This window comes from Poecile atricapillus, chromosome 4 (genome assembly GCF_030490865.1).
Source record: "Poecile atricapillus isolate bPoeAtr1 chromosome 4, bPoeAtr1.hap1, whole genome shotgun sequence".
NCBI classification, from domain to species: Eukaryota; Metazoa; Chordata; class Aves; order Passeriformes; family Paridae; genus Poecile; species Poecile atricapillus.
In genome coordinates this window covers 48,536,980-48,564,660 of record NC_081252.1, presented here as the reverse complement: position 1 = coordinate 48,564,660, position 27,681 = coordinate 48,536,980, and the positions used below count along the sequence as shown (strand labels likewise).

Below are 27,681 nucleotides of genomic sequence, written 5' to 3'. Positions count from 1 at the left end.
GTTAGCATAAGCAAAGCTGTGCCTCTCCAAACTTCCTTTCAAGGCTGAATCTACTTGTAAAGTGCTGCTCACTGTTCTTGAACACATAATTCTCAAACCAGCCAAGGGCAGGAAGCAGAGGCTGATTCCCTATAACCTTACCCTTGCTGAGCACTTCCAGCTGAAGGACCTACACTTGCCAAACTATCTGTTTTCTGTCCTTTACTGGTTCCATCCATACTCTGGTCTACAAAGATAATACCAAAGATCCTTAAAGACCAGACAGAATACTTTGAGTACCAGGATGGACAGGAATGGTGATATCATTTTTAGTTCTGGCAACTAAGTCCAGCTCTCAGGAAATAAACTAACAGTTGTGCAAGTCTTGTGCTCTTCCAGCTTGCTCTAAAATACATCAACTTCCCCTCGGACTCTTCATGAATATGCAAATTCCTATGTACATCTCTAGTTCTTCTGTGTGATTCCATACCCTTGGGTATGGAAGGATGTATGTATCCAAAATATGCACAGGCAGTCAGAGATAGATAATTGTTTAAACAGGATGCCAGTTCGAGCTTTACTGTGACTTTGCTACAGAATGCAACAAATGGTGTGGCAAATTCGGAGCAGCTTTGCTGAGTGGTTTATGCAGCCTGCCTGATCTGATGCATGCAAACATCTTTCTCCTTGTTAGAGAAGCAAAAAATGCAATGCCATAATTCTCCAAAAGTATCACAAAACAAAAAAAATTATTCAGAATCAGAATTTTATATCTCATTAAAAAAGGCTGCTGGGCACATGGTATGTGTCATTGTTTCATGTCTCAGGAGATGTCTCCAAATGATATCTAGGAGACCAGGATGCAAAAGAAGCACTTTGAATTTTGAATTTTACATGTGCTGCTTTCCAGAACAAAATCTGGTTCTGCAATATCTGCTATATCTGAGAAATCTGATATGGATCAGGTTAAGAAGCAGGCACCAATCAGAACATACTGGAAAGATTTAGAGAAAGTCCTATGGAAAGACAGGGAAATAAAATGTGTTCTGTTAAAACATGAAAGTTTCAATAGAAGCTTGACAAATCTCAACAAAATTCTAGATATGACAAAGTCATGTTTTGATTCATTTGGATTTTTTTTTTTTAAATCTCTATTTTTCAATTAGGTAAAGTAAAAATATCCAGAAGTTTCATTTAGCACAAAGGTGTCCTTTTGTAACTGTACATATATCTGGGCAATATATCAGTCCATATACTCAACCCTATGTGTCCCATAATATTTTGCATTCAGAAAACTGCCCATTTGATTCATGTCAACACCCTGGTGTTAACCCTTGAACAGCCTAGGCGATAAATGGGTGCACTCTGGAGAAGAGATAGTAGACCATGAGAGAGTAGACTAACAGAGAAAGTCTCCTGAGTCTGCTCCACGGTGTCAAGAACGCACTGCCAGGCATCTCTGTATTCTCCTTCTCCGGGGTAGGAGAGGCTTGGAGAAGCCCCAAGAACAATCACTTTCTCTCCAGGTATTTGCCTCTGTACACACTGCTTTTGCAAGATGTACATGTTTTTTACCCTCATACCATGGCCCAGACCTGTACTTTTGAACAACAAGGGTATATAATTTTAAGAAGGAAAATGCTCAAAATCCACCCACCCCAGCAGCAAACTACAGCTGTTGTTGCTTTCATGAGCTTTTCAATGCCTAAACCTTGAAGCCTTCTTCTGGTGGAAGCTCTTGTCAAAATATCTACCCTAATTAGCTTTTGTTGTGAGTTAAATGCATGCTAACAGGTTTATACAAACTGAGTAGCATAGCCTTCTAATATACATCCCCGAGTCTCAAATTAAACATGATCTCAAATAAATATTAACAATCCTCATGGCCCTGCTTTGTAAACAGCCCCATAATTAATTAGAGTTCTGTGCATTTCAAAGTGTAAGCTTATCTGGCTGTTTCTGAACTGCTGTCTCACAATCACTGTGTGCTCCAAGAATAATAAATAAATCAACACAGGAATGCAGAAAGCCTTCTTAATCACAGCCATAAATACAAAATAATAATTAACTGAATAACATGAAAGATGTGCTTCCAGCTTCATTTGCACATTGCTCCATTTTAACCTGTTTTTAATGTAACTGGTTATAAACTATTCTTATTTTTTTTTAAAAAAAACACAAGTTCTGCTCCTGCAGCCAAATGTTTTCTGAATTACTGCATATTAAAGAAAAAAGAGACACTAGTGCTAGTGCCATAGTTTAAAATTTAAATGAGAAAGGAAGTGTTAAAGCTTCATTCTGTTTAGCCATATGTGAGGCACCTGCTTAGAGAAGTTTATGGGAATATTAATCTATGGGAGTGTCCTAACACTTCCAAATATCTAAACTTGAGGAACAGAATCTTCTTGGTTATAAAATAGTTCATGGCAATCAGCTGTGAACTGAGATTAGTTTTTAGCATTAGCCATGTGTTATGCTTCACCACAGCACAAGAATATTAGACAGCATTATTTCTCCTTCCTTCAGTGACCTCACAGGCAAATTGCCCATACATAGCTTTTTGTTAGATGAGTAATACATTACAACTTCACTGGTCCCATTACTGGAATTAGGGGAGGATGAATAAATTTTCACAGAATAAAAGGCATGGTAGAAGGTACTACTTTCTTTCCAGTGGAAATGCAAATTGGGCTGTATGTGAAGTTGCAGTAATAGAAAAGTGCAGAATCCACAAAAAGTCCCCAAAACCCCAAAGCAAAACAAACAGTCCAGTGCTTCCAAAAAACCCCCACATCACTATTGTTACTCCCTATTCAAAATCTTCTCTACAATCTTCTTTCATAATTGGAAATTTTCCTTCCCTCTCTGCTGCTTTTTCTCTTTTCCACTCTCTCTGTCCCTCCTGGTCATACTAAGATGGTGTTTACCTAGTCATACTAAGATGGTAAGTTTATTCAATTACAGGTCTTCTCTTCAGACATCTCTCATACAAAAATGGCAGGATAAGATATCAAAGAAATAAAGCCTTTGTCCGCAGTGACCAACATGAACAGTGACTGCAAATAGAGCAGATTTGATTCAATGAGTTCTGTATAATCTAATGGTGGCAGGCTGGTGTCTGTGTACAGAGCAGGGAGCAGAATGGCAGTCTGAGGAGTGTTATGCGAGCTGGACTCATCAAAGTCAGAGGGTGAGCAGGGAGATAATTCAGAGTACAGAGATCATTCTGAACAGAGATCAAAGAGTGGCAAGAAATTTTAAATCAAAGAGAAAATCCTAGCGCTTGCAGGGGAAGATGGAAAATGCTTATTTCTCAGAAGATTTAGTGAGATTTAGGGGTGTCATGTAAGTCATCTTCAATTATCACTGCCCTGTGTAATATGTGTTTAGGTGATGCAAAGAGGCAGAGCTGCCTTCCTGCTTTCTCATCCTTGCTGCTGCCACTGCAGCACTGTGAAACACAATCTCTACAGAAAGTTAGTTACTGTGAAGACAAGCAGGATGTAATAACCATCCCTGAATTGCTGGTTTGTGGCCTCATTGCTAGAGAAAACAGCAGAAAAATTAGAATTTTCATAGGGAGTAATGACATAGAAAGTAGGATCCAAACTGAATTTTACTTTTGAATAGATATTGACCAAACCTTCAATAGATTTCAAGATTTCACTAATTAAGGCACTTCTGGACAGTTTGTTGATGGTAACTTCTCCTTGTGTCATTTTTGTGCAAATGTTCATTTACATAATTTAATTGGGGATTTATTTTTAAAGCTGCTTAACTTCCTCAGACACTGGGTTTCTGTTTGAGGTATCCCCCATGTTTTAACTCTGTCCTGAAGTTGTTTGTGATGTGACTTCTCTGAGGTGCTTTATTTGTGTATTCATATTAAAACCAGTTTTTTTGTGAAATGAATGAGAGGATATGTTATTTTCCTGATACTGAGAAATTCTAGAAAGCTATCCCTAAATATTTTATAATGATTTGGAGAGGCAATTTGCTCTTTTGTAGACATATTCAATTTTCATCTTTCTGGAAGTTCATTTATTATAGCCATTGGCAAGACTCTGAGAAATTCTATTTCACAACAGTGCTGCAGCCTTGGATGTTAGTGACCAACAGCTCAGAAGATATTTTCCCTCCTGGGTTATGTACAGCCTGGGAAGTATTTGCAAGCACAGCTCCAGGCTGCTGCCAGCCCTGCAAGATGAATGAGAGAACCTGTCTCTCCCAGGCTTTTACTCACCCCACCTTCATTTCACAGAAGGGTGGAAAAGGGCTTGTCCCTCATGCAATGTTAATACAGAAAGTTGTGCTAGGGTCAAGATGGGTACACACTGCTTTGTGGAGAGGCAAGAGCACAGGGAAAGAGGCAAGAGAAAGAGAGTGCAAGTGTATCTGTCATCTACTGTAGTTTTAATTGCAAGCTTCCATTTGGGAATTAAAATTCAGACACTACATAGCTAGTGAGAACTTTCCTTGAGTTCTGCTCTGATGGAACTAAATAAACATAATTTCAAACAATTGGCTTCTCTGCCCTGATTTTTTTTTTTCCCAGAACATTGGTTACTATTAAATTACTTTTTCTTAAAAAAATAAAAAATAAAAAAACAAACCCATGATTTTTCCAAGTGTTTAATGCAATTTTGTAGGATGTCTTTCTTCTGGGGTTTGTTATTTGAACTGAAATCTTGCTGACTACATGTTCTAATGCCTAATCTTCAAAAGATAAAGGATCTAACATTTTGCTTTACTTTTTGTAAGTTTAATGTATCACAGATGCAAGTTGAAGCTTTACGGAGACTGTGTCAAATATAATTATTTGGAAGATTAAAGTAATCATCATCTCAACTGAAACATACATTATGTTTTCCATAATAAAGTCTTCATGAATACTGAATGTAGACAGCATACTGTAAAAATGTACAAAAGAAATCTAGAACTATAGCTAAAGTTATTATTAGATGTTAATGTTTCATATTTACTCCATGTAGTTAGCAACACCATTAAATGAGGTTTTAATAAGACACTGGTTTGCTATTCTATGAACTGGATTTCTCCATATCTTTACTTAATTTATTTCACAGCTAATTATCCAAAATTGCTTCTGCATGAAATTTGCTGTTCCCGCTGGCATCTGTTTTCAGCTATGACATATCTGCCCTCTGGAGTCCCACTGCAGCGCTTGGAAAATCTTCACTTAGAGTTCAGGTTATGACACCTGTATTTGAAGGCTGGCTGTGGAAAAATGGTGAACTTGGACTGGATGATTTGGGAAAAGAAGTTTGACAGCATCCAGCAGTATTTTGCCTAACATTTATGTTCTAAGACTAGTTACTGGCTGGCATGTTCACCTAAATTATTTTAGTAGGCCATTTTATAAGTATATATTTAGCAAACCGTACACTTCACAGTCTCGAAAGGAAGGTGAAAATGTGAACTAATATTTTTAATTATACTATATTAATGTGACCTAATATTTTTCTACTGTCAAGTAATTTTGAAAATAGATGGATATGGTTGTATCTCCATATGATGAAAATTATCTCCTCTGCTCTCCTTCAGTCTGATTATACTTTTGTCATTTCTTGTTAAAAAGATATTTAGACAGTGAGGTGGGTTACATAGGCGAACTTAAAATTCTCTCTACCTTCCGTAAACTTAAAGTTTTTAGAGACATCATTGCAATAGTGAATTTCTAAAATAAAATAAGAAATATGAGTCTTGTACTCAGGCTCAATGAAAGATATTAATGACTCTGAAAGATTCCAAATTAGGCCTTGAAAAAATGTATTTAAAATAGCAGCTGCAACACGTACATGGAAAAACTACTTACAAATCTTGATGTGCACTAGAATCAAGTAAGTACAAGTGTTTCTTTAAGTGCTTCATAGCAGAAGCGGGAGGGGAGCAATGAAAGACCTGGTGAAATATAAGAGAAGTTACTTTATATTTATGAGTAGATGATGTAGAAATTCCTTGGAAAAATGTGGTATTTGGAGGAAGGGAATAAAGCACTCCCAAAGAAGTTAAGGAAGAAAACAGACAAGAAAACAAGGCTTATACCTGAGGTTGATAGGTTAAACTAATATTTTAAAGGGATATTTATTAAAAATAAGGTATTGAAGTAATAGTGAAAGGATAATATCAAATGTTTGACTGAGAAGTGTAGTAAAATACATGTAATTTCTTCTTTATTATTTCTGAAGTTTTCATCATAATTTTTTGTGCATCTCTATTAGAAAAATAGCTACTATGTACTTTCTCATTATTTCCATAAAGAACAACCAGACATACTCTGGCACAAATTAATTGCTTCTCATGCAGCATGTAGTTTTAGTCTCTCCAGTACCACAAAGGTGTCAATAAGTTTTGAATGAATACATATAACAGCAACAAAAATTATTAAGGGGCTAGAGAGAGATTTACCAGAAAAGATGAAAACCTCTTCTGCTCAGCCAAATGACAGCTCACAATGCAAGGGAAGAGTAATGATAAGAGCTAAAAAGTATTTAAAGCATGAGCACATCAAGGAAAGTGTGGACATGTTTTAAAGAGGTACAAGGTCTCAAAACACTGACTTGGTATTGGGGAGCGTATTGTGTTTGTGTATGTTTTTCCTCTAAAACTAAGGCTAATTAATCTGTGGAGCTTATGTATGGACAAAGAAATATGTGTGTACAAGGGAGAAAACCCTGTGCAAACGTAAAACATTTATGTAAACATTTATGTAAAACATAAAAAATGACGCCTCTATCAGCTGTGGTGCAAATTCTCAATGTAGTATATATTTAAACATAGGAGTTACAAAGATCCAAAATGAGAAAAAGAGATTTAATATGACAAATAAGCAGAACATAATATTAGAGGAGGCCTATATCAGTACCACAGTACAAACCTTCTCTATAAAGAACCTCTCCTGAAAGTAGGTTTGCTTTGCTCAGAAAGTTTTGCAGTTCCTTGATAACCTGCTACCTCTTACCTGTGAAAAAGGACCTGCTATTCAGACATATTCAGACATTCACGACATTTGTCATATCAAAACTTCACTTATAACTGAAAGTTTAATTAAAACATCATTGGATTTTTTTCCATGATTTAAATCAGCTCAGCCCTGTTTGCTGATACTGGCAACTTTCTGAAGGCATATATAAAAGTGTGTCTTTAGGAGACATTTTAATGATATCCAGATATTTTTGAATGTCAGTGGTGCTCTATAACACTTTATGTATAAGGAACCAAAATAAGGAGAAAAAATAACATTTTTCAGAAGATGAAATAAAATGATGGCATGTTTAAATGTCAAAACTTAGATGTTGCTAATTTTTTTTCAATCCAAACTTACTACCCTATAGTCAATTACTAGAAAAATTCTGTATGAAGGCATTGAATATTTCTTTACACTCAGTTAAAACTTCCACAAAAAGTTATAAGAGAAAATGTACTCTTGAACAACGAGCAAGAATACCCTTCTATTCTTGATGTACTTTTTTTAAAAGACTGATTATAGACTGTTTGAAATTTGAAGTGAGCAGCTGTCAGTGTACTGATAAAAAATTTGAACTGGCATAACTGCCTATAAAAGTCAGGAATAAAACAAATATATTTCAAAAGGTCAAGACTTAAATCTAAACTGTATATCAAAATGCATAAGAAAAACCAAAGGGGCAACTAAAACCCAGGTTTTAATATAAGTACTTCAATATTAGGCTTTGAAAAGTTCTGTCCCTATCAAGTTATGATGGCTCTGAATTTCAATTAATAGGATTAGATTCGGTTACTAATTAACCTCCTTTTAGCCCAATTAACCTAGTTATTTGATGCTGAAAACCTCCTCCTCTATGTAAGAACTGTAAGGTTTCAGCATCTGGACAACCAAATTACTAAAAAATAAATTCTAATACCTAGGATTAATAATAATGTATCATTTAAAATACATTTCAAGAAAATTCTTAAATACTTCCTCAACAGATACTGAAAATTATTTCAGATCAAAGATAAATTAGATTTTAGAGTTTGGCCTTCAAAGCTTAAGCACCTTTTATTAGTCTTCATCTAGAGGAATGATGCCATTTCTAAAGCTTACCATGCCTTGGAGATGAGAAGACTACAGAAAAATTGTTTTCACTCTAATTTCATAGACCTTCATATGTACTTCTGTGCCCATGCACTTTGTATAATATTTCAGTAAAGTACTACTGATCATCAACCAAAACAAGGTCAGTATTCAGGTGTCATAAGTACTCTACCTATGAGGTATTAAACATGTATAGTTCACCAAAATCCACAGCATATTTTGATCCTCAGTAGATATGGGTTTTCTCTCTAAGAGGCAATATGAAGTAAATGTAAGTGTATCCAAAAGAAATATTTTCTATTTGACCAAGGAAGTCTAGATTGCATCAATTTTTTGAAACATTGTAATGTCTTCCATAAATGCCTTGCTCACTTGTCGGATCTAACTTCATGCTAGCTGTAAAACTTCATAATCTGTTGCAGGTTTGATGTTTCCATACCCTTTTATGGAAAAATGGACTTCATCACATTGTTGTGCATGGTTTGTGAAGACATCAGTGAATCCATGGAACTCGGAGAATGTCATGCAAACCTTTGCAATTTATCAATGACAACCCCATGAAATGAGCTCTCAGAAAAATAAGGAGAGAACAGCTGTTAACTCCTAACATCTACCAAGCAAAGAAGCTCAAAAAAGGCCAGGTAAGTGTGGGGCTGAAGCTTGAAAACAAAAAACTGAACTGTGCATTAACAACAAGCACATGCTGACCTTAGGTCCACTCTGATCCTCCTTGCCTAAGCACCAATGTGCTGGATTCCTGTTGGGAAAAAAATGCTGACTTATTCTGAAACTGTCTAGTGTTACTGTAAACACACACTGCTTTTACAGTGCCTAGCAGAGCATATTCTCTGCACCAAGGTGACATGATCTTTATATGCCTGAAAAGAAATAAAAGATGCTAATGGTGGGGACCTCTGTTAGGAATTGTAGCCCTTAGCAAGAAGAGGAAGGACTAGAGCATGGTGATATATCAACAGTCTTTGTAGAGACATGGTTTGATTGCGTGTGACATAATTTTAATAATGCTAAAGGATTGATGGAAAAATCAGTTCAGCTGGAACAGATTAGGGGACCAATGCAATGGGCACTGTACAGGTTGGAGAGTCACAAAAGGCAGTGGAGAAGAGGCAAGTCAGATGTGCCAAGAGTCCAGATGAGGATGTCTGTGCAGCTCATATACACCAGCACAGCAAACACGAAGGGAGAAGGGGAGATGTTTAGTCTGCAGAAGACAGTCTGTAACAGTCTCAAATTTCTGAAGGGACTCCGTCATTTCTATTAAATAACAGAGGCTGTTGTAGTATCATCTGAATAACTGTGTAGCCACATAGTCCTAATTCTTGGTCAGTTAGAATTGAATATTTTAGTATTTAAATACATTTTCTATACAAAATTCTCAATGTCTCTCCAAGTCTTCTGCAGCCTCTTTAAGGCACTTCCCAAGACACTAGCAGCAGAAGGCTGCTACAAGAAATATTTCATTCTTCAAAGTATTTTTCTCTGTGTCCCTTATTGCACCACACTGTCCTCTCATATGGTACAGGGGCAACTGTTTGCACAGCTTGCTGAAAGTCAACTCATTAAAACAACATAGGGTAAGAAATAGACCTAATATGAATCATTTCAATGATCCAGTTTACAGCAAATGGTTGAATTCCTGAACTTAGAAGGCAGTGAAATAAAGTTGGGGATGCAACACTGTGACTCACCTTCGAAACAAAGCTCTCTTTCAGGCAGGTACGACTTTCACTCTATTTCTGCTAAGGTGAATCACAGTCTGGCCCACTGAATACATGAAGAGGGATATATATATTTTGCAAACTTAGCAGATTCATGCATAATGAAACTCAGGAATTATTGCTCGAAGTATAAGCCAGATTACAAATTCCATTTTAAAACTGAAAGCATGCATTTACACACAAATCCACATTGAGATGTATAGCTAAACAATTAGTACAACTTTTAGGGATTCACATTCCTATCTCAATATTTCAGGTAGACAGACTTCCTAGAGGTGTCTAAACATAGTAGTACACGTGATTGCTGTAACACCAAGAGATGGAAAATGAAGAATAGATACCCCAAGAATATGGAGAAAAGTATTCAACTCCCCTTGAAGAGCTACATGTTCTCCAATTAGTAAGCTATTTCATATGAAATAGGAGATATTTAAGCGTGCTCATCTGGTTGCATGTTGAATGAACACTCTAAAAGAGCCATGAAAAAACACACACAGGAAAGGTAGACAAGTGATACAAGACATAAACTTTATGAGAATCAGTAGACTCTACTGGTGCTATATATGCTTACAGAGGAATGTGTTTGTGAGCCTTTGTAGGTGCTACTGAATGAGGAAGTTTCATACCAGGCTCTGGTTCAGACTCTAAGTATGCTTTCTGGTCAGCCCTTGGCAGGCAGAGTTTATGACAAATAGCCCCAGGGGAACTAGATTTCTTTCATAGCTGTGAGGAAAAGGCTTGAAGGAATGGAAACTTATCAAAGAGAAACCATGAATGAAATGAATTGTTGAATAGGTGTCAAGCAAACTTTAGCAGAAGATGGTAGAGACAAACTTACTTTGACAGTTTATCATAGACTGAGTCATTGCTGTCTGATGGTTGTGTTAGTGAATACGAAAATGCTCTGAAAAATGAGCTGGAAAGACTCCCCTATTCAAGTGACACAACATGACCTACAGTAAGATCCTAAGCTATTCAAGATGACTGGAGTTAAGCCAGAGGTATATATCACAAAAGTAAGGGAAGTAATTCAAGAAAAAGAATGCTGGGTTTGTTATTTTTGTTACTGTGTAAGCTAACTAAAAAGATTATTAAAAAATACCTGACACACTATGCAAAACTGGTTGGTTCACTTACAAACTTTAGCTATCCTAGAAGAATTAACTGTCCCTTAGGATGAAGATGTGATTTCACAGTCCAAGTCTGGCAAGCTAGTTGGGGTCAGCTTTGGAACTGGAAGCTGGGAACAGCACATGCCTTCCTTGGGAAAATCCACCAGGAGATCTTTGGGGTAAGACAGTGAAGACAGAATGGCTTGTAGAGGAGAATAGAGTTGAAGGGCCTGAGAACTGGAGTCCAGCTTAATCCTGATAGTTGAAAATGGGAACAAAGTCCCTATTTTTATGAAATTCATATGGGTGTTAAATCCAAAAAGTCCCAAAACATCCAGAATAAATTAGAAGGGTGCAATGTAACCAAGTCTCAATAAAAATGAATCAGTGACCTACAAGGTTTAGCAAATTCTTTCATGAATTAATACTGCCCTCAACATGAAGCACTGCAGCCTAAGCTACAGAGTAGTGTGTGTCCTTTCAGGGTTAGATGTGAAAAGATTTACTGACTTTGGACTGCAAGTTAGACACTGTGTGTCTCTCAATAGATCCAGAGCAGGCAAAGTAGGAAAGTAAAAACACTTGCATTTTCAGAATCGGTTAAGGATAATCAGGTATTACAGTAATGATGATAGTTTAATCATAATGGTATGCCTATTTTCTAACATCATTGAGGAGCAGAAATATGCTTCTTGATTTTCTTACCATAATCTATTTGGATGCTCTTCAGGAATAAACCTTAATTTAAATTTTGTCAGCTTTTAAATTTCAGTTTGGTGATAAGTGCTCCTCTGAAATTATTTTATCCCCCAGTTACAGTTATATAGGATCAGCTGATGGTCTCTGTGTTGACTTAGGGGTATTTCTAATGTCTGGGAATATGAATTAGCTTTTTCTTGATCAAGGTAACTTGCTTGGTAAAATAATATTAACAAGGTAAAATATTTTTACTATTTATAGCATAAACCAGAGAACACAGCACACTTTTCTTGTTTCTTTAAGGACTGTTCTGAGAATGGGTGAGTGTCTAATTGCTGCAGGCTCAAGAAGCAATATGCTTGTGAGTTCACTTGACAGTCACTTGACTTAATCAGTGACATCTTCTGCTTCTTATCAGTGAGATCTGCTGTTCAAAGGTCCATTAGGAATAAAAGCAAATTCCATTCTGACTCCTGTTGTGTGAGGACATTGGTAAGGTGATGCTTACTTGATAGGGTAGGGATGTTAAAAGTGGGATGGTTTTCTACTGAATTAATGTGGAGCCCCATACCTGATTGTCTTTATTCTCTGTCACACACGTTTGGCTTTCTCAAGTTCCATCAACTTGTTTTTAGGTTGCTGATAGAGTGAGCATTCATGTGGATAACAATTTGCATGCAGGCTATAATTAGGGCTACAGTGACTTCCACTTACCCCTTCTAGTAACTCAGCATGGTTTGGGAGTGATAGATGAATAACCAGGGCTAAGCAAGGCTCAGCATGACTGCCCATTCCACGGGTTTGCCTCGGAGGAGGGGGAGTGTTGGAGCAGCAATCTCTGCTACAAAAAGCTGCTCTAAAGGGAGCATAATCTGGGACAGCTGCTAATGCCTGCCAGTGCACATTCAGCCACACCTTTCTCTACAGTTATGCCAGGGATTACCCTGCCCTGCCATTTGGGAAGTGTCTGAAAGTAATTTCTGACCCACTTTCCAGCTACTTTTTGCTGTATAGCAACTACAGTTGCTATACAGGGCAACAGTATAGTTGATTTTCTGGCTCACTGTTTTTTCTTTTTTTCCCCTCCTGAACTAGTAACTGTTGCATGTTAGGTAAATAGTTAAAAGGCAAAAGTGCAGTTATCAGATCCAGTTGTCTATGAACAAAAAAATTAATTTCCTAAATCTCTTTTGCAGAAAAAGTTCAAACATATAAATCTTGAAGACAGTTTGTCAGAAGGAGGGAAAGTGGAGAGAAGAGATAGGCAAAAGCAGTAGCTCAAATTCTTATGCTAGAATCTCACTGAGGTGTATTTCACGTGAGGCTAAAGATCTTTCCACTGAGAGGAGGATTTGCTCATAAATTCTTATTTGAATCCTCTAAGCGAGGAGTAAACATGAAGTCTTGGTAGACTAAGGATTTCAGAACTAATTAATCTCTTTGATGTTTTTCATCAAGACCGCTCAATGACAGTAAGAGTGAATCTCCTACCACTGCTCGTTCGGAACACTTCCAGGATCTTATCTTCCAAGCATTCGTGGGTCTTTTCTAGGAAACTACTAGGTATCATGGGCCAAAACTAGAGCAGGAAGCATAATAACTAAAGAGCTGGGGTAACTCAATGTCAGTTCTTGAGTCCTTGTCTTGATTAATTTACTTTTTCAGATGCTGCCGTGTAATTGTGTCCTTTAAACCTTGGTGACTGATTGCTGGATGTGTGCACTCCAAATTATTTGGTTATTTAGCCCATACCTTCCTCTGACAATACATATGAAACAAACCTTTGTCATTCAGCCCACAGCTCCTTTAAGAGAGAAAAAAAAATCTCAGCTTTGGAAGTACTTTGGTTGTGCTACTTTGTTTCTGTCATAATTATATTTCTAAATCTATGTCTTGGATTTCTAAATAGAGGGGCAAGGAGCATTTGCAAGTGATTGTGTAGCACTATATAGGAAACAAGAAGGGAATCCAGGAGGCAGTTATTTTCTGGTTTTCTACACTTTGGACATATGCATTTGGCCAATAATTCAGATTTTAATCTGAATTAATTATTTAATCTGAATTTAATTTGAATTTGAAAATTCAGAATTAATCTGAATTTTAATCTGAAGATTGCTTGCTGCTTGTGAATGGTTCATGGCAAATAGGGGATTTTGGTGCTGGTGTGTGTCTAAATTTCTATTTGCTAAAAACAGATAGAAGTCTACAATAACAAAAAAATTACTTTTCTGTTATCTTTGATAACTTCAATTCTTGATCTAACTTCAATCTATTAAAATAAATGTCCATACTGCGGCATGCTACAAAGATTCATTTTTTTAAGTTTTATTACTTTTTATTACTTTTATTTTTAAGTTACTTTATTTTTTAGGATTTATTTTGCTTTGTTTAGGGAAACAGGTAAGGAAGCTTAAATAATATATCTCAGGAAATTAAATGATCACTATATCTTTAGGTGAACTGGAATGCTCTTAAGAAAATAAGGGAGAGGTTTAAGTTAGAGTCATGGGAACTGGTGAACAAAGCACCAAAAAGCATGAAACACCAACACAGATGCAGCAAAGATTTTCCAGATGTGGAATTTTTTCTATGGATCAGTAGAGTTAGCTTAACTTACTTAAGCTATAATGACTATTTTGAGGGGAAAAAAAAAAAAAAAAGCATGGCTCATTTCTTATCTCTCAGTCTTTTAATATAAATAAATGCAATTTACTTTGCTGAAGATTTTTATCTAGATTTGCTTTATGAAAAGATGTCTGTTTCTTATTTGTCTTAGTTTGTCTAATGTGGCATACATTGCCTTTCTGGAAATGCCTTTGAAATGTATTACAAAAGTTAATTCATGTAGCAACTTCTTAGATTGGAAACTTTCTTGGTAAGATTTTCAATGTCCATTTCCTTATTAAAGACAAAATGATGCCAAGTTTTGATTACAACTGTAATATATCTATACCTATATCTATATCTATATCTATATCTATATCTATATCTATATCTATATCTATATCTATATCTATATCTATATCTATATCTATATCTATATCTATATCTATATCTATATCTATATCTTTACATTTTTTAGTATGTTCTTTGGTTATTTTGTGTTTTTATATTCTTATGAGATACACATTTTTTTTTCTTTGCTATTTATTAAGCTGAGGAATTGCATTGACTTAGTTTATTCTGAACATTGATTTGCTTTCTGCAAATTTTAAGATCCCTCTAGCTTTTGATTGAAGGTTTCCTAACATGTAGACATCTTTTGCTGTGGCTATATAAAATATATAAGATTCTTAATTTGATGATGGATAATTGGTACTGTTTCCTGAGGGGAAACCATGCCTCTTAAAAAAGAAAATAAATACCCATGCAATAAAAGTATATTCAGTGTACGTATTAGGACTGAATATTCAGTATACTTTTACCACAAAATACCAGTTTTGACCCATTAAAATTGAAGTCAATATTTAGAGGATGCATTGCATTACTAATTTGGAATTCTAGGCAAGTTTTGATTATATAGAGAGTTATGATTTGGGTAAGTCCTGCAAAAGTAATTGGTAAAAAAATTTATTAATTTTATTGAAGAAAGGGTTGTACTAATTAATTTCCCTGTTACTAGTTTGTCTAGTCTTTTTCTAAAGCTGTGTACAACTTTAGCATCTGCAATCTACCGAGATGAGGAGCTCCACAGCTCAGTTCTAGATTTCTTCCCCCTGTTTGTTTTGAATCTTCCACCTCTGTTTGATGTCCTCTCATTCTTTTACAGGAAAAGACAAGCACATGAAAGTCAAATGTTTATCAATACAGAGGGATCAAACATGGACAGCTATTTTACTGGGAGACAAAAAAGATGAGGTGCAAAAACTGCTGAAAGGAGTGGCAGGTATTAAATCAGTGACTGAAAAAGCCAGTGCCACTTCCAAGCCAGGAGAGGAAAATCCTACTCTAACTAGTTTGCCAGGGACAGTGTCCTCCATAATCCATTGTTATTGTCTGATCCTGCAACACCTCATTGAATGGCTGCTAAAATACATTTTTTCTACAAATGCTAGGCAGGATCCATGGTCCAAAACACAGGGCCAGACTTAAATCCTAAGGGCAGTCTGTATAAAAGGCACTAGTCTGAGATCTAAAAAGGGGAAGGAAATTTTAGGAAAACTATATAGTTTTCATTTTCCAAACTCACTGAAAATGATGAATTTATACCTGATAAAATTGAGTAACCTGAAACAAATGCTAAAGTTGTACCAGACCGGGTATATGAGTTACAAATGTGGATCAGAGATTTGTGTTGACACAAGAAATGTTTTCCCACTTGAAGAGTTAGTGTGTGCTATACCACCAAAGCAAAGCTTTGGCATTCTCTGAGCATTCTGTAGTTTCATCCCTGTTTTGAGAGGCTCCTGTGATAAGTACATGAGAAAAATCTTTCTCATGTATGGATGGGTTGTTCTGTAAACAGTACTCTGTGTTTACCCATCGACAGATGAATCCTTGACTGAAGTCTGTCTTTGTTTTTCTTGCAATATGAAAACACATTCCAGAATAACACTGTAAATTAGACACCTGCCTAAAGGATGTTGTGGTTTATTTAATTCTTTTTCTTGCCTTTTAAGAGATATTTCAACTGCTCTTCTCTAATTTCAAGTATGTATTTTAATATGTATTATAATTCATGATTGCTTTCCTCTGCCTTTCAATTCTGCTCATAGGCAGCTACTGAGATGTGATATACCTGGCTAACACTCTGAAATTGGTTACCAAATATTTCTTCTTCTTTTAGGCCAACATACAGCAGCAGGTGCAACTCAATCCAGACTAGACTGGGATGTGAATTAATTAATAAGTGAATTAAAGAGAATATTTGCATGGAGAAACTTTTAGAGAAATCATTTTAGACTGGAATGTAGCAAATTTCTACTTCCAAGCTTAGTCCAAACTCATGTGACTAGAAAGATTATCTGCAGATTTATAGTTTAAAACTCATTTGGCAGTTTTTTCCATCAATAAACTTTTTTTCAGTTACTTCTTTATTTCTAATACTTATAAATTAAGCAACCAAGTTATCTGATTATTTCCTAAAATGTCATGAAGAGGAAATTCAGTAACAGTCAAAATTAACACAGAGACAGATTGACAGAGGTAATAAAGCTTGAGGCAAGTGACTGACTTTGCATATAAGAATTGTACATTGGTGCATTTTAAAGATCACGAGCATTTACCACAGGTTAGAGAATCAGCATTTGATTCCATTGCCAGTTCCTGATATGTGCAAAAGCAATCTGATTTTACAAGAGTATTTGGAGATAAGAGTTGAAAAAATGGTTAAACTTGATGACTAGATACCACAAGCTGTTTAAAATCTTCAGGATGATGAAAAATACTTTTTTTTCAGTGTAGTTGGCATCTTTCAGTTTATAGACAATTAAAGGTCTAGTTTCTTAGGCTGAATACATTATGGGAAGAAGCCACAATTCTCTCAAACGTGACTTGCTATAGCAGAAAACATACAGAGCACAGGCTGACATTTCCATAAAGGAAAAAACAACCCCAAAACCAGTTTGAGCCACCTGTGACACTGCAGTTACCTCCAGATCTATCACTGTCCTGCCGAGAACGGTTCTGCATCAGGAAGACACTTTGCCTCCAGGTGTGCCTAATGCCAAGTGTGATTTTGGTTGTCTCTCACCTGAGTTTTCAGAATGTCCTTAGAGAAATGTGAATAATCATCTCACAGAATCACAGATAAATAATCATGTCTCCTCATCAAACATCAAAGACCTCTCTCTTTTCCCTAAGAATTTTTGAATAGCAACTTTTCATTAAAAGTTATTATTAAAGTGAGCATGTAAGTGCCTCAAATGTATAAGCAGCAAAAAACAAGCTCATGTTCTAGTGATTTGGGACTGAAACCACTTTTTACCCTTCTGTTTTAACAGATGCAAAAAGAGGTTATCTTGTCACACTTAAAATTAAGTATTCTAAGCTCTTCATATTAAACATAGTTTAAAAATGTTAAGTTCTTTTTGGTTCATCTTCAACAACTGCTGAAACAATTCAGCAGCTCAAGCCCTATTTTTAAATATGAACACAGAAGCATAATATATTCCAGATGTTTTGAATGTTATCTAGGAACCCAAAGAAGCAGAGAAGAGCATCTTAAATTTTTCAGAATTGACTAGGTATCATCATAATTTTGTGCCATGTGCAGGCTTTACTGCCCAGAAATAACCTTGACAGGGAAATGGTGCAAAATTAGCAGGTGTCACAGTAAGCTTATTTTTTAAATTCAGGTACCTAAATAACTATCAAAATGTAGTCAAAAGTTAATTTTAAAATTTGGCTATAAGCTTTTGAGAAGTTGCCTCTTTTTCTGGACACTGAAAAAGACCATCACCTCTCTTCCAAATCAACAGCCACATCATTACTTTGGAAACCGTGATCTAATGACTGCATGTCAGTATCAGTTAGGACCAAGTGAACTAGTTTATATTTCATTTTAATCAACACATGTCTTTGTCATGAACTCAGTCTGAAGAAAATTATCCTAGAAATAACTTGATTAATTGGTTATCACCATTCTCTTTTACTCTTGTTATAACCAGAAAAGGAAAGAAAGAACTTGATCATGTCTGATTTGATTTAAAAGCTATTTTTAGTCAGGGACTACGTCTTTTAGAATGCTTCTGATGTCCAATTCAGAACGAGACTACAATGTGGCCTGGGTAATATAAATGCTATTTTATTAACTAACTAACTTTATACTCAGAAGCCACTTGATTATAATTAATTATATGACACTAGCCAGAATATACTGAGTGCCAGTTTACAGTCTGTTTGGTGGTGTTCTAAAATGTGAACATATTGTAATTGCTTATAATGTAATACAAAATTGAATTGGCTCAAAGTAACAAATCTGTAGGTCTCCTGCTCTGTTTTCTGTTTTGACAACAAAGAACACAATTTCCACAATATTTTTGTTCAGAAGTCGGGATTTTATAGTCTGTAAAGGTGGATAAATTTATAAAAACTAGCTGGAGAGCAGCTCTATGGAAAAGGCTCTGGGGTGCTGGCAGACCGTGAGCTGCACATGAGCCAGCAGCATGCCCTGGCAGCAAAATGGCTGGCAGCAGCCTGGGATGGATCAATAAAAGCATGGCCTGTAGGTGGAGGGAAGGGATTGCCCCTCTTTAGGCAGTGCTTGTGAGACCACATCTGCAAGGGTGAGTCCAGTTTCAGGATCCTCCCACTACAAGAAAGACATTAATGAAAGGGACGTGCAGGGGATGGCCACCAAGTGCGCCAGGGTCTGGATCACTTGGCCTGTGAGCTGCGGCTGCAGGACCTGTTCAGCCTGTAGAGATGGCTTTTGGGGTGCTACCAGCAGCTCCCCAAGACTTCACAGTAGGGCAACAAGCAGGTGAAGCTGGGCTCCTCATACTGTGCATGTGAGGATGACAACAGAAGAGACAAGAGGCGTAAGCTGAAACCAGAAAAGATCAGGTTGGACATCAGGAAAATGTCTCCTCTGTGGAGACAAGACAGCAGTGGAGGATGTAGCCTACAGAGGCTGCACGGGCTCTGTTCTTGGAAGTTTTCAAAACTGGCCAGGACAAAGACTTGAGCAGTCTTGTCTGAACTCAGGGCTGGCCTGCTTGAACAGAAAGTTGGAGAAAAAAAAACCTCCAAAGGTCTCCTTGAAGAGAGTTATTCTTTGTTTAACTGTATTTCACCAATAGGTAATGAAGTCTGTTATATGTTCTTACAATTTATCTATCTGTGATGAAACATTAATATCAAATATCTTTAAAATAATTCAATGCTAATGCTTGTGGTTTTTTTTTTTTAATGATCACACAATTTCTGTGATAAAAACAACTTGCCTTAAATAGGAAAGCACGTGTTGCCTTAGAAACACATTGGTTTGAAAGATTTAGCGTGATGGCTTGGAGCAGTAAGCACTCAGCTGGTATTATATAAAGTTTTATTCCTATCAGGGAACTATCTTGATTTGAACAAGGTAATTTTAGTACTTAAGAAAAGACATTAAACCGGCAGAGAAATCAAAATTTGATTGCTCACCACAGGAATATAAGGCACTTGGGCACTGCTTATCTCCTCTCAAATTAAAAAACTACATTTGAATATTTATCAAAGAAATATTTAAAGTTGTTTCCACAATTAACAAAATCATCAAGTAGTCTAGAAAGATATTACAACTAAAAAAACCCTGAAGTATATGTATGTATAATACAACGTAAAAATAATGACCTATCCTTGTTATTAATCTGAAATAAGTCAGTTAGGCCTCTTTATCTAAGCATTCAAAGATGTGAATAAATGAAGTTATATTAAAAATATGGACAAAATTAAACTCCTTTGAAGTTAACAGCAGCATATTTTGATTTAAGAAGCTCTTCCAAAAATGTAAAAGCAGGTCCATACTAATGGCCTATATTTTCTCCACAAAGCAGGTGGAGAAAGAAAATAGAAGCTGACTAAGGAATTATATGCACAACAGTTTCTGCTTGTTCCCAGATGCCGCAGATGTATTTAGTCATTATAAAATTTTTTTAATGGAAATTGTTTTAGCCTTCCATAAAACATCTGTTTTCCTGTCCAGGCTGGTACCTGAACTTTTGTGTCCTTCTCCTTTTCACTGTCCTTTTCACTGGCTCCCCTCAGAACACATTGACACTACCTGGCCCTACCACTCACTCTTTAAGACTAGCAAAGGGAATATACTAGAGGCAATCATGAGGAGCTCTAAGCATCATTCTGCTTCTAATGCATTTAGCGTGGTTTAAAAGGAATGTTTATATGAAAGCTGCAGTCCTAAGGCCTCCTGTTTCCTCCAAAACATAAATAAAATGGCAACAGCACCTTTGGCTTCACACAGTGCTATGCGGATTTTAAAGTTTGTGTGTTTATGTCCACATACCTACAGTGAATATGGTGTGAATTTTAAAAGTGAAGTAATTTATTCAGAAGAACAACCACACTAGTGTGTGGCTAATAAGCCACTAAAAATCAAATACCAAAAATCCTGACATCAGCTATTTTATGGCATTTAAAAAAAAATAAAGAAAACCAAACAACCAAAAATGATTAGGAATCTTAGCATGAAGGGTCAGCTTTCAGTATCTATTGGCATCACCATTTTTTCTAGTAATGAAATGAATAGCAGTGGAATAAAAATATATCTATTAACATCTATTAGTGCTTGGCAGCCATCCAGGCATTTTCTGGCAGAGCTTCTTTGTTTTCCAGTATGACAGATTGCATGAGTGCTCACCTGATACTGTTATTTAGAAAACAAACACCAAATTTTATAACTCTTGCAACACTGACAATAAAGAAGGATTACCTAACTAGAAATTAGTACTTCATACTAAGGTCCCAGAAAAAGTCTAGTAAGACTTCTACTAAAATCAGATAAAACATTTGCTAAATGGAACAATTGATAATTCATTTTGCCCAGTTCATTCTACAATACTGGCTAGAGTTATTGTAAGGCAGCCAGAAAACTAGTAACTGTGCCAATTACCTTGTATTTCTCTCCAGTTTATGTGGAAATTGATATCTTGTAGCCAAATTGAATTTTTAAATGTTTGCTCTAGATTCAAAACAACTTATATATATATGCATGAGCCTTTAATGACTTTAGGAAAAGAGGGCATCCATATATGCTGCTCATAGAAAGAATTGCTTTCTCTGGATCTAGAATATGTTCATCAAATCTAGTGAAGATTGTATTTTTTTCCTCTTTGACAAGAGCTGCGGTTCAGTTAAGTGGAATGAAAAGACCTCTACCTAATGAGCCAAGCAGTTGGGCTTTTAATGGAATGAAAAGACCTCTACCTAATGAGCCAAGCAGTTGGGCTTTTATGTGCCTTGTTATATGACAGTGAACCTGTTGCACTGGATTTTCCAGGTCCTCCTGCTGTGAGTTCTCACAGGCAGCCTGACCCACCTTGTCATCACTCCATCACCTCCTGTTCTGCAGCTCATCTCACCATGGGGCTGAGCACCAAGTGTCCTCTGCTGCCTGACAATGACAATTAGAGCCTGTGAGAGGAAAAACCCTGCCATTAAGGTCTCTTCAATCATCTCTTTGTCTTTCTTCTGAATCAAAAGACAACCAGGAAAATTAACACCAAAGGAGAATAGAACCTGTACTTTATTAAACTGTCTTTGCCAGAAATCTAGATTAGATGCAGGAAAAAAAAGAGTTGTTCACTGCTAGGCCCATATTGTAATACTGACAAAACTGGGGAGCTTTCAAACACTGTATGCTGGTCAGAGATCCACTGATGCTGCTATTTTTTTACTGTGCTTCATGTTTCATCCTCTTGTTGGCTTGCTGAACATCAAAATACAGATGAGAAACGGGCTAGCAAATCTCCACTCCTATATATGTCTGACACTTTTATTTCTGCCGAAGTAGATCTTTCTAACCTACTAGTTAGTGAGAATACTGAAATTTACTCAAAGAGGCTGTGCACTTTTCCTACAGTGTATTTTTAAAGCACAAGGGAATATTTTGATAGAATAATAAAAACTCAAAAGCACATCCAATTGCTATACTCACTTAAAAGAACTTTCTTCCCTTTTAGAGCAGCAAATATTCTAAATGTATGCTCAAGAAAAAAAATATTTATTATAATGCTGAACATCATGGACCAATGGTGTTAAGATTTATTTAAAATTTGTTTAGGGCTAGACTAAACCTTCTGCCCTGTTTATTGATAGCACATAGTTCCATCACCTCAAGAGAAATAAGCTGTGCTAGTCTAATCAGATGTGGATATTTTCTCTACCTCTCCCACTGGCTCTGTTGTAGCAATGCTTCTAAGTCACATAGTTCACTATTCCCTACAAATATTTGAGGATAAATTGGGAAACCACAAAGCAGGTACACAAAGAGACTTAAGCAATAATTCTAATATTGGCTTAAAGTCATTTCACCTTTGTTTTCGCAACACTGCTCCAGAAACAGAAGTTAGCCCTGAATTAGGAAGCTCACAGTGGATTCATTGTACTGAATATTGGTATCCGTGTCAGAAGCCATCCTGAGTCTACAGTTAATGGAGAGTTAACCAATACCATTCATGAAGTCTCAGATGTGATTCACATCAGTAAAACAGATGCTGATATACAGCCATGTGAACCAAAGGTTCAGATGCTGATTATTTTTAGACTATAAATGGAGCCAACACTACAAACCCTTACACAGACACCTCCATTATTGATAGGTGTGCTAAATTCTTCATCCTCCAAATTTCTTCATAGTTTTTGGACAGAATTTGAGAATATAAATCACAGCAGTCATCAAGGTAAGTAAAGGCATACAAATATGTAATTTACTCAAAAGAAAAACAGATGAATCTGAAAAATAGTGTTTTGAATCTGGTTTTTGGCTTGCATTCTCAATGTACATGCCAACATTACTAGTCCTGAGTCATCTCTTGGCTTGAGCCATCATTTTCTCTGACTGTGCATACTGCTTGATCTTAACTTCTACCTCAAAATAATATTTTGAAAGATTTTTTTCAACATTGCCAGGAATGTCAACAATATTGCGACTTCTTAAAAATGCATTACTCAGAAACAGCTGATGCCACAGTACATCATTTGCAATGCCCTAATTCACACAAGTGGAAGAAATCGTGTACATGTTTAGGCATGACCAATGTTCTGCTCAATATACTAATCATTTATAGATTTTTGCCACAGGCACTTTGCAATTGCATGTTTTACTGTGCTTTCCACTATTAAAAAAGAAATTTGTTATGCAACTCTTGACACATTAATTGACAAAAGCAACAATGTTTTCAGATGTTTGGCTTTACTCCAAATCTAAAAGTGGTACTTTTTTTTTTATTTTTAATAAGTACTGCATCTTATGCAGTTTGCATTTGATGTCAAAATTTACTGCATGTTGGAAAATACATAAAATTGAAAAAATATTTAATTTCAAGGATTAAAAATCCTATAAACATAATCAGTAATGTGTGAACATCTAAGCTGCTTAGGCAGCTTAGCCCATTTAATGATCTAAATGTTTGATTCCCTACAGGAAAAACATTTAAAAAAATCTAGGTGTCTGGAGTCTACAGAATAGCAAGTCTTGTTAAAACCGGGTTTTATTTCTGTACATATAAAATTTCTAAACCAGAAAGATTGAGATAACAGCCTTTCTACTCTTTTGTATTTTTTATTCTGGTCCCAGATGGAATCAAACAGCAGTAAGTAGAAAAGGGGTACTTACAAGTGTTAGTTCAAATTCTCAAAATAAGAAAAGATGATTCACTAGAAATTTTGAATGCATTTCTATCTAATTGTAATACAATGCCATTCAGTCTCTTTACCTGTGATGTTATTAGCTTTGCCAGCAATAAAATAAACAACTTCTTTTTGTTCTGTAATATTTTGTGATACACTTTAGTTTGCTTGTGATAACATAAACTAGAAAACTTTAGATTGTTGGTATTTCCAAATAAATATCAAAATTAGTATTTATTTTGTTCTCTTACAGCAGATAAGCAAATATATTATTTTGAAGGCTTTCACATCTTAGCTATGTCTTTGTTATTCATAGTTATAGGTAATATCATTCTTTTGAAGTGAAAGCAGCAATGATCAAACACAGGCAAGTTACCTCGCAAGGCATGGGATCTGACTGTCTGAATCAAAATCCAATTGCACTTAACTAAAATAACACTCACTGCCCCTAGAACCAAGTGATTAGGCCTGATCTTAATAATCATTTCCCTCATGCATTCTTAATATTGCAAAATAAGCCATCATAACCTCAGGAACTCCTGAGCTGTAGAGTTAAAGCCAGGATTGATTAAAAGGCAACCACATATTCATTCTCAGTCTAGCTTGTGCTCATGTGCTCATGCATGTCAGCAAACTGACTTCATTGTGGCATGAAGTTTCACTAAATATTTGTAATATTAAATATAATACTCTCCACAGAAAAACATTTCACAGAAGTCTGGCCAAAAAGAAGGAAAAGAGAGAGAGGCTCGAATGCATATACACAGGTTATAAAGTGTATGTCAGAAATACATTCATTTTATATCATTACCAACACTGACATGATAGGTAGTTTTGACACCAAAGAAGTAAGCATAGATCTTTGAGTTTTACTTGAAATTAGCTGAAAATCGTAGGGCCAGTCATAATCAGTTTGCATGTTTTGGCATAATTTAGAAGATGTGGCAAAATATGAACAATCTCAGAAAAAGAAACACCAAATTATGCTGCCTGTGAAATCTATGAAGAAAAATCTTTTAAATATGGGTCAGAGTTTTGGAATTATTGTTGAACTTCAACAGCTAAAGTAGCAACATCTTGAGCAGACAGCTCCATAGCTTCTGCAGTACCAACTGTTACTGCGAATTTTCTCTGAAACATTTTTTACCCTATTCCTCTCCTTTAATAAGCAAAAGAAAAGAAACAATCTGAATCAGGGTAATGCAAGAAAACATCACCAATAAAAATCAGACATAAATCTCAATGACAGGTGGCATTTGGATATTTTGAGGTGTTTTTCAAGCTATATTCAAAGTACAATAGCAAATTACCAATGAAAAGATGAACAACCAACGATAGTGCTGATAGGGTGGGTGTTCCCTAGTGCTTATCACAAGAATATACCAATTTGACTGTGTCTAGCAGGAAATAGATTTCACATACCAGCACCAAAGCACATATAGTGTTCAGGGGGCACATATAACAGAAAAGAACAGAAAAACAATTTTTCAATGCTCTAGAAGTACTTAGCCAAAACAAATATTATTATCTCCAGTGAAATACTCCAGGTAACTGAAATTTCTTGCCATATTTAAAGATATGACAGTAAAGTTTACACCAAGTCAAAAGTGAAATTCCACTGACTTGAGAAAACTCATTTGTATCCATGTTTGTTAATTGAGACATCTAATAAATCATAATACATGTTAATACCAAATAACAAGTTAGTAGCTATGGGCATACTGATGTGTAAGGAGCAGCTGCAATTCAACTTTGTAGGACAGTTTCAAACATCCTTATTAATATGACACAGAAAACTGGACTGCATTTTAGAAAGAGAAATTACCCGATTCAGGAAAAAACAAATAGCCTTTACATAGATATTGGTCAGGTCTGTAATCCTATACCTTTGAAAGCCCACAGTTGAAGCCTGTCTTTTATCACTTAGTTAAGTAACAACGTATTCCAAAAACAAATACAACAAGGAAATGAGAAAATGAGTAAATATTTACTCACCAGCCTTCTCCTTCTCTGAAATAACTGGCATAGCCTGAAAGAAAAAAAAAAAAATACCACTATTAAAAAAGTTTAGGGACTATTTAGGGGATACCAGCAATATTAGGGAAACATTATGAAATCTTGCGGTAAATTCTGTGAGTGTCTAGAAGATCTGGAAAAAACTGAGGTCTCACCGTGTTAAGCACTCTGGAGAGAAAGAGTTCCCTTTGAGTGTCTTATTGTGAAACTAATTACCATCAGAAAGAGCAAGGAGAGAAGGGAGGAGATGGAGTTAATAAGATGTCCTATGATTACATTTTGAAATCATTCTCGAACACATGATCACAAAATTCCACTGGGAAATTGCTTAATAATTTTGAGGGAGGAAGACAAAATCTATGTAGCTTAGGATTAGACGAAAAAGCCAAATCTTTCTTCTGTTGGCTCAAATATGTGCTGTTCTATAATATACTAGTTTCTTATTTTTAATATAAATTTTTAGAGACAAGTAATAGAATTGTTTTCATACTGGCTGTAATTGTTTCTGGACTTGGAAAATTGTGTGAGATTTCTTTTCCTTTTTGGCAATTGATGCAATTTTTTTTTTTCATAAAATGCTTTTCTTTCAGACTAATATAGTTCAGACTAAATACACTTTCTGAGTGTGTTTTCTCTAAAAAATGAGGTTATAGATTGAACAATAAAGTGAAACATATAAAAAGAATTTTAAAATGTGCACTCAGGATACAGGCAAGAAAGGCTGGATGAGAATTGGATTGGGTATGCAATGCATGCACACGCATGAACTGCCACATGAATTAAGGTATCAATGCTAACTCCTTTTCACTTGTGTTAGTCTAGCCTTTATTCAGCAGATTTTCCTGCTACAGATTCAAAGAAAAAGAAAAAGGGGGATGGACAGAAACAAACCAACCAGCTTCAGAGTTGCTATAGAATTTCTCAAAAAAGAGTTTGAAAATTTAACTTAATTTGATTTGTCCTGTTGTATACAGTAGTGTTTCATAGAATTTTCTGGATAAAATTTCAACAAAATTTCAACTAGAACATATCTTAGGTGATATATATTAATATATGCTTTTTGTGACTCTTTCTGTTTCACCTGCACTGTCTGGCTAAATGTGTATTTTTGACTTTGACATTCAAAAATATTATATAATCGGACTAATATTCAAACCAACAATAACCTCTTGCTGGAAAAGCATTTTCCTTGCATTTAAAAACCTATATTTGTTCAGAAGAAGGACCAGTAATGCAACAAAGTCTGAGGAAACATAGACTGAGGAAAATTAACATGCCAAAGAAACAATAAAATCACAGAGTGAATCAAGGTCTTAGTTTCAAAGAAAGAAAAAGTATATCATCTATGATTTTTTTATAAAAGTTGATTAATTTTGAAAATGAGTATGTATTTTTCTTCTCTTTCCCAGACTTAAGTGGTTGAACTGGCTAAGATAAGTAAGAGAATAAGAATGAAAAGCTCAGATTCAGTATTCACATTAATCCAAGAAAGAAATTTGTAAAGACAGAACTTTGTATAGAGGAGAAGGTGAGAAACAAGTGAACAAACAGGAAAGAAAAGCCCTTAATGACACAAGAAAGAAAGAGAGAACATTAGTGTGAATCAAATGGGAGTGTCAGGACAAAAGAAGAAAAGATGGGAACAGGTTGACAACAAAACATTTAATGTTTTGTTAGCTAGAAAAGGTAGAATGGCTTCCTTGAAGAAAAGCTTAGAGAACAGCATTGACATGGATGAAGATGTGGCAACCAAAAGTGTCTGCACTGAAATCAT

The 27,681-nt window shown here is 35.7% G+C and overlaps 1 protein-coding gene across 3 annotated transcripts in view; it reads right to left on the bottom strand.

Moving 5' to 3' along the window:
* DLC1 (DLC1 Rho GTPase activating protein) overlaps window positions 1-27,681 on the bottom strand; it is a 214,387-nt gene that overhangs the window by 102,623 nt on the left and 84,083 nt on the right. For 2 of the 3 annotated variants that reach the window (XM_058837757.1, XM_058837758.1), the window contains exon 5: window positions 25,887-25,920. In XM_058837757.1, coding sequence (XP_058693740.1) covers window positions 25,887-25,920 — 34 coding nt within the window. Of the gene's footprint in view, window positions 1-25,886; window positions 25,921-26,062; window positions 26,132-27,681 lie in introns of those variants that run through there. The other variant, XM_058837761.1, reaches the window with a different exon arrangement.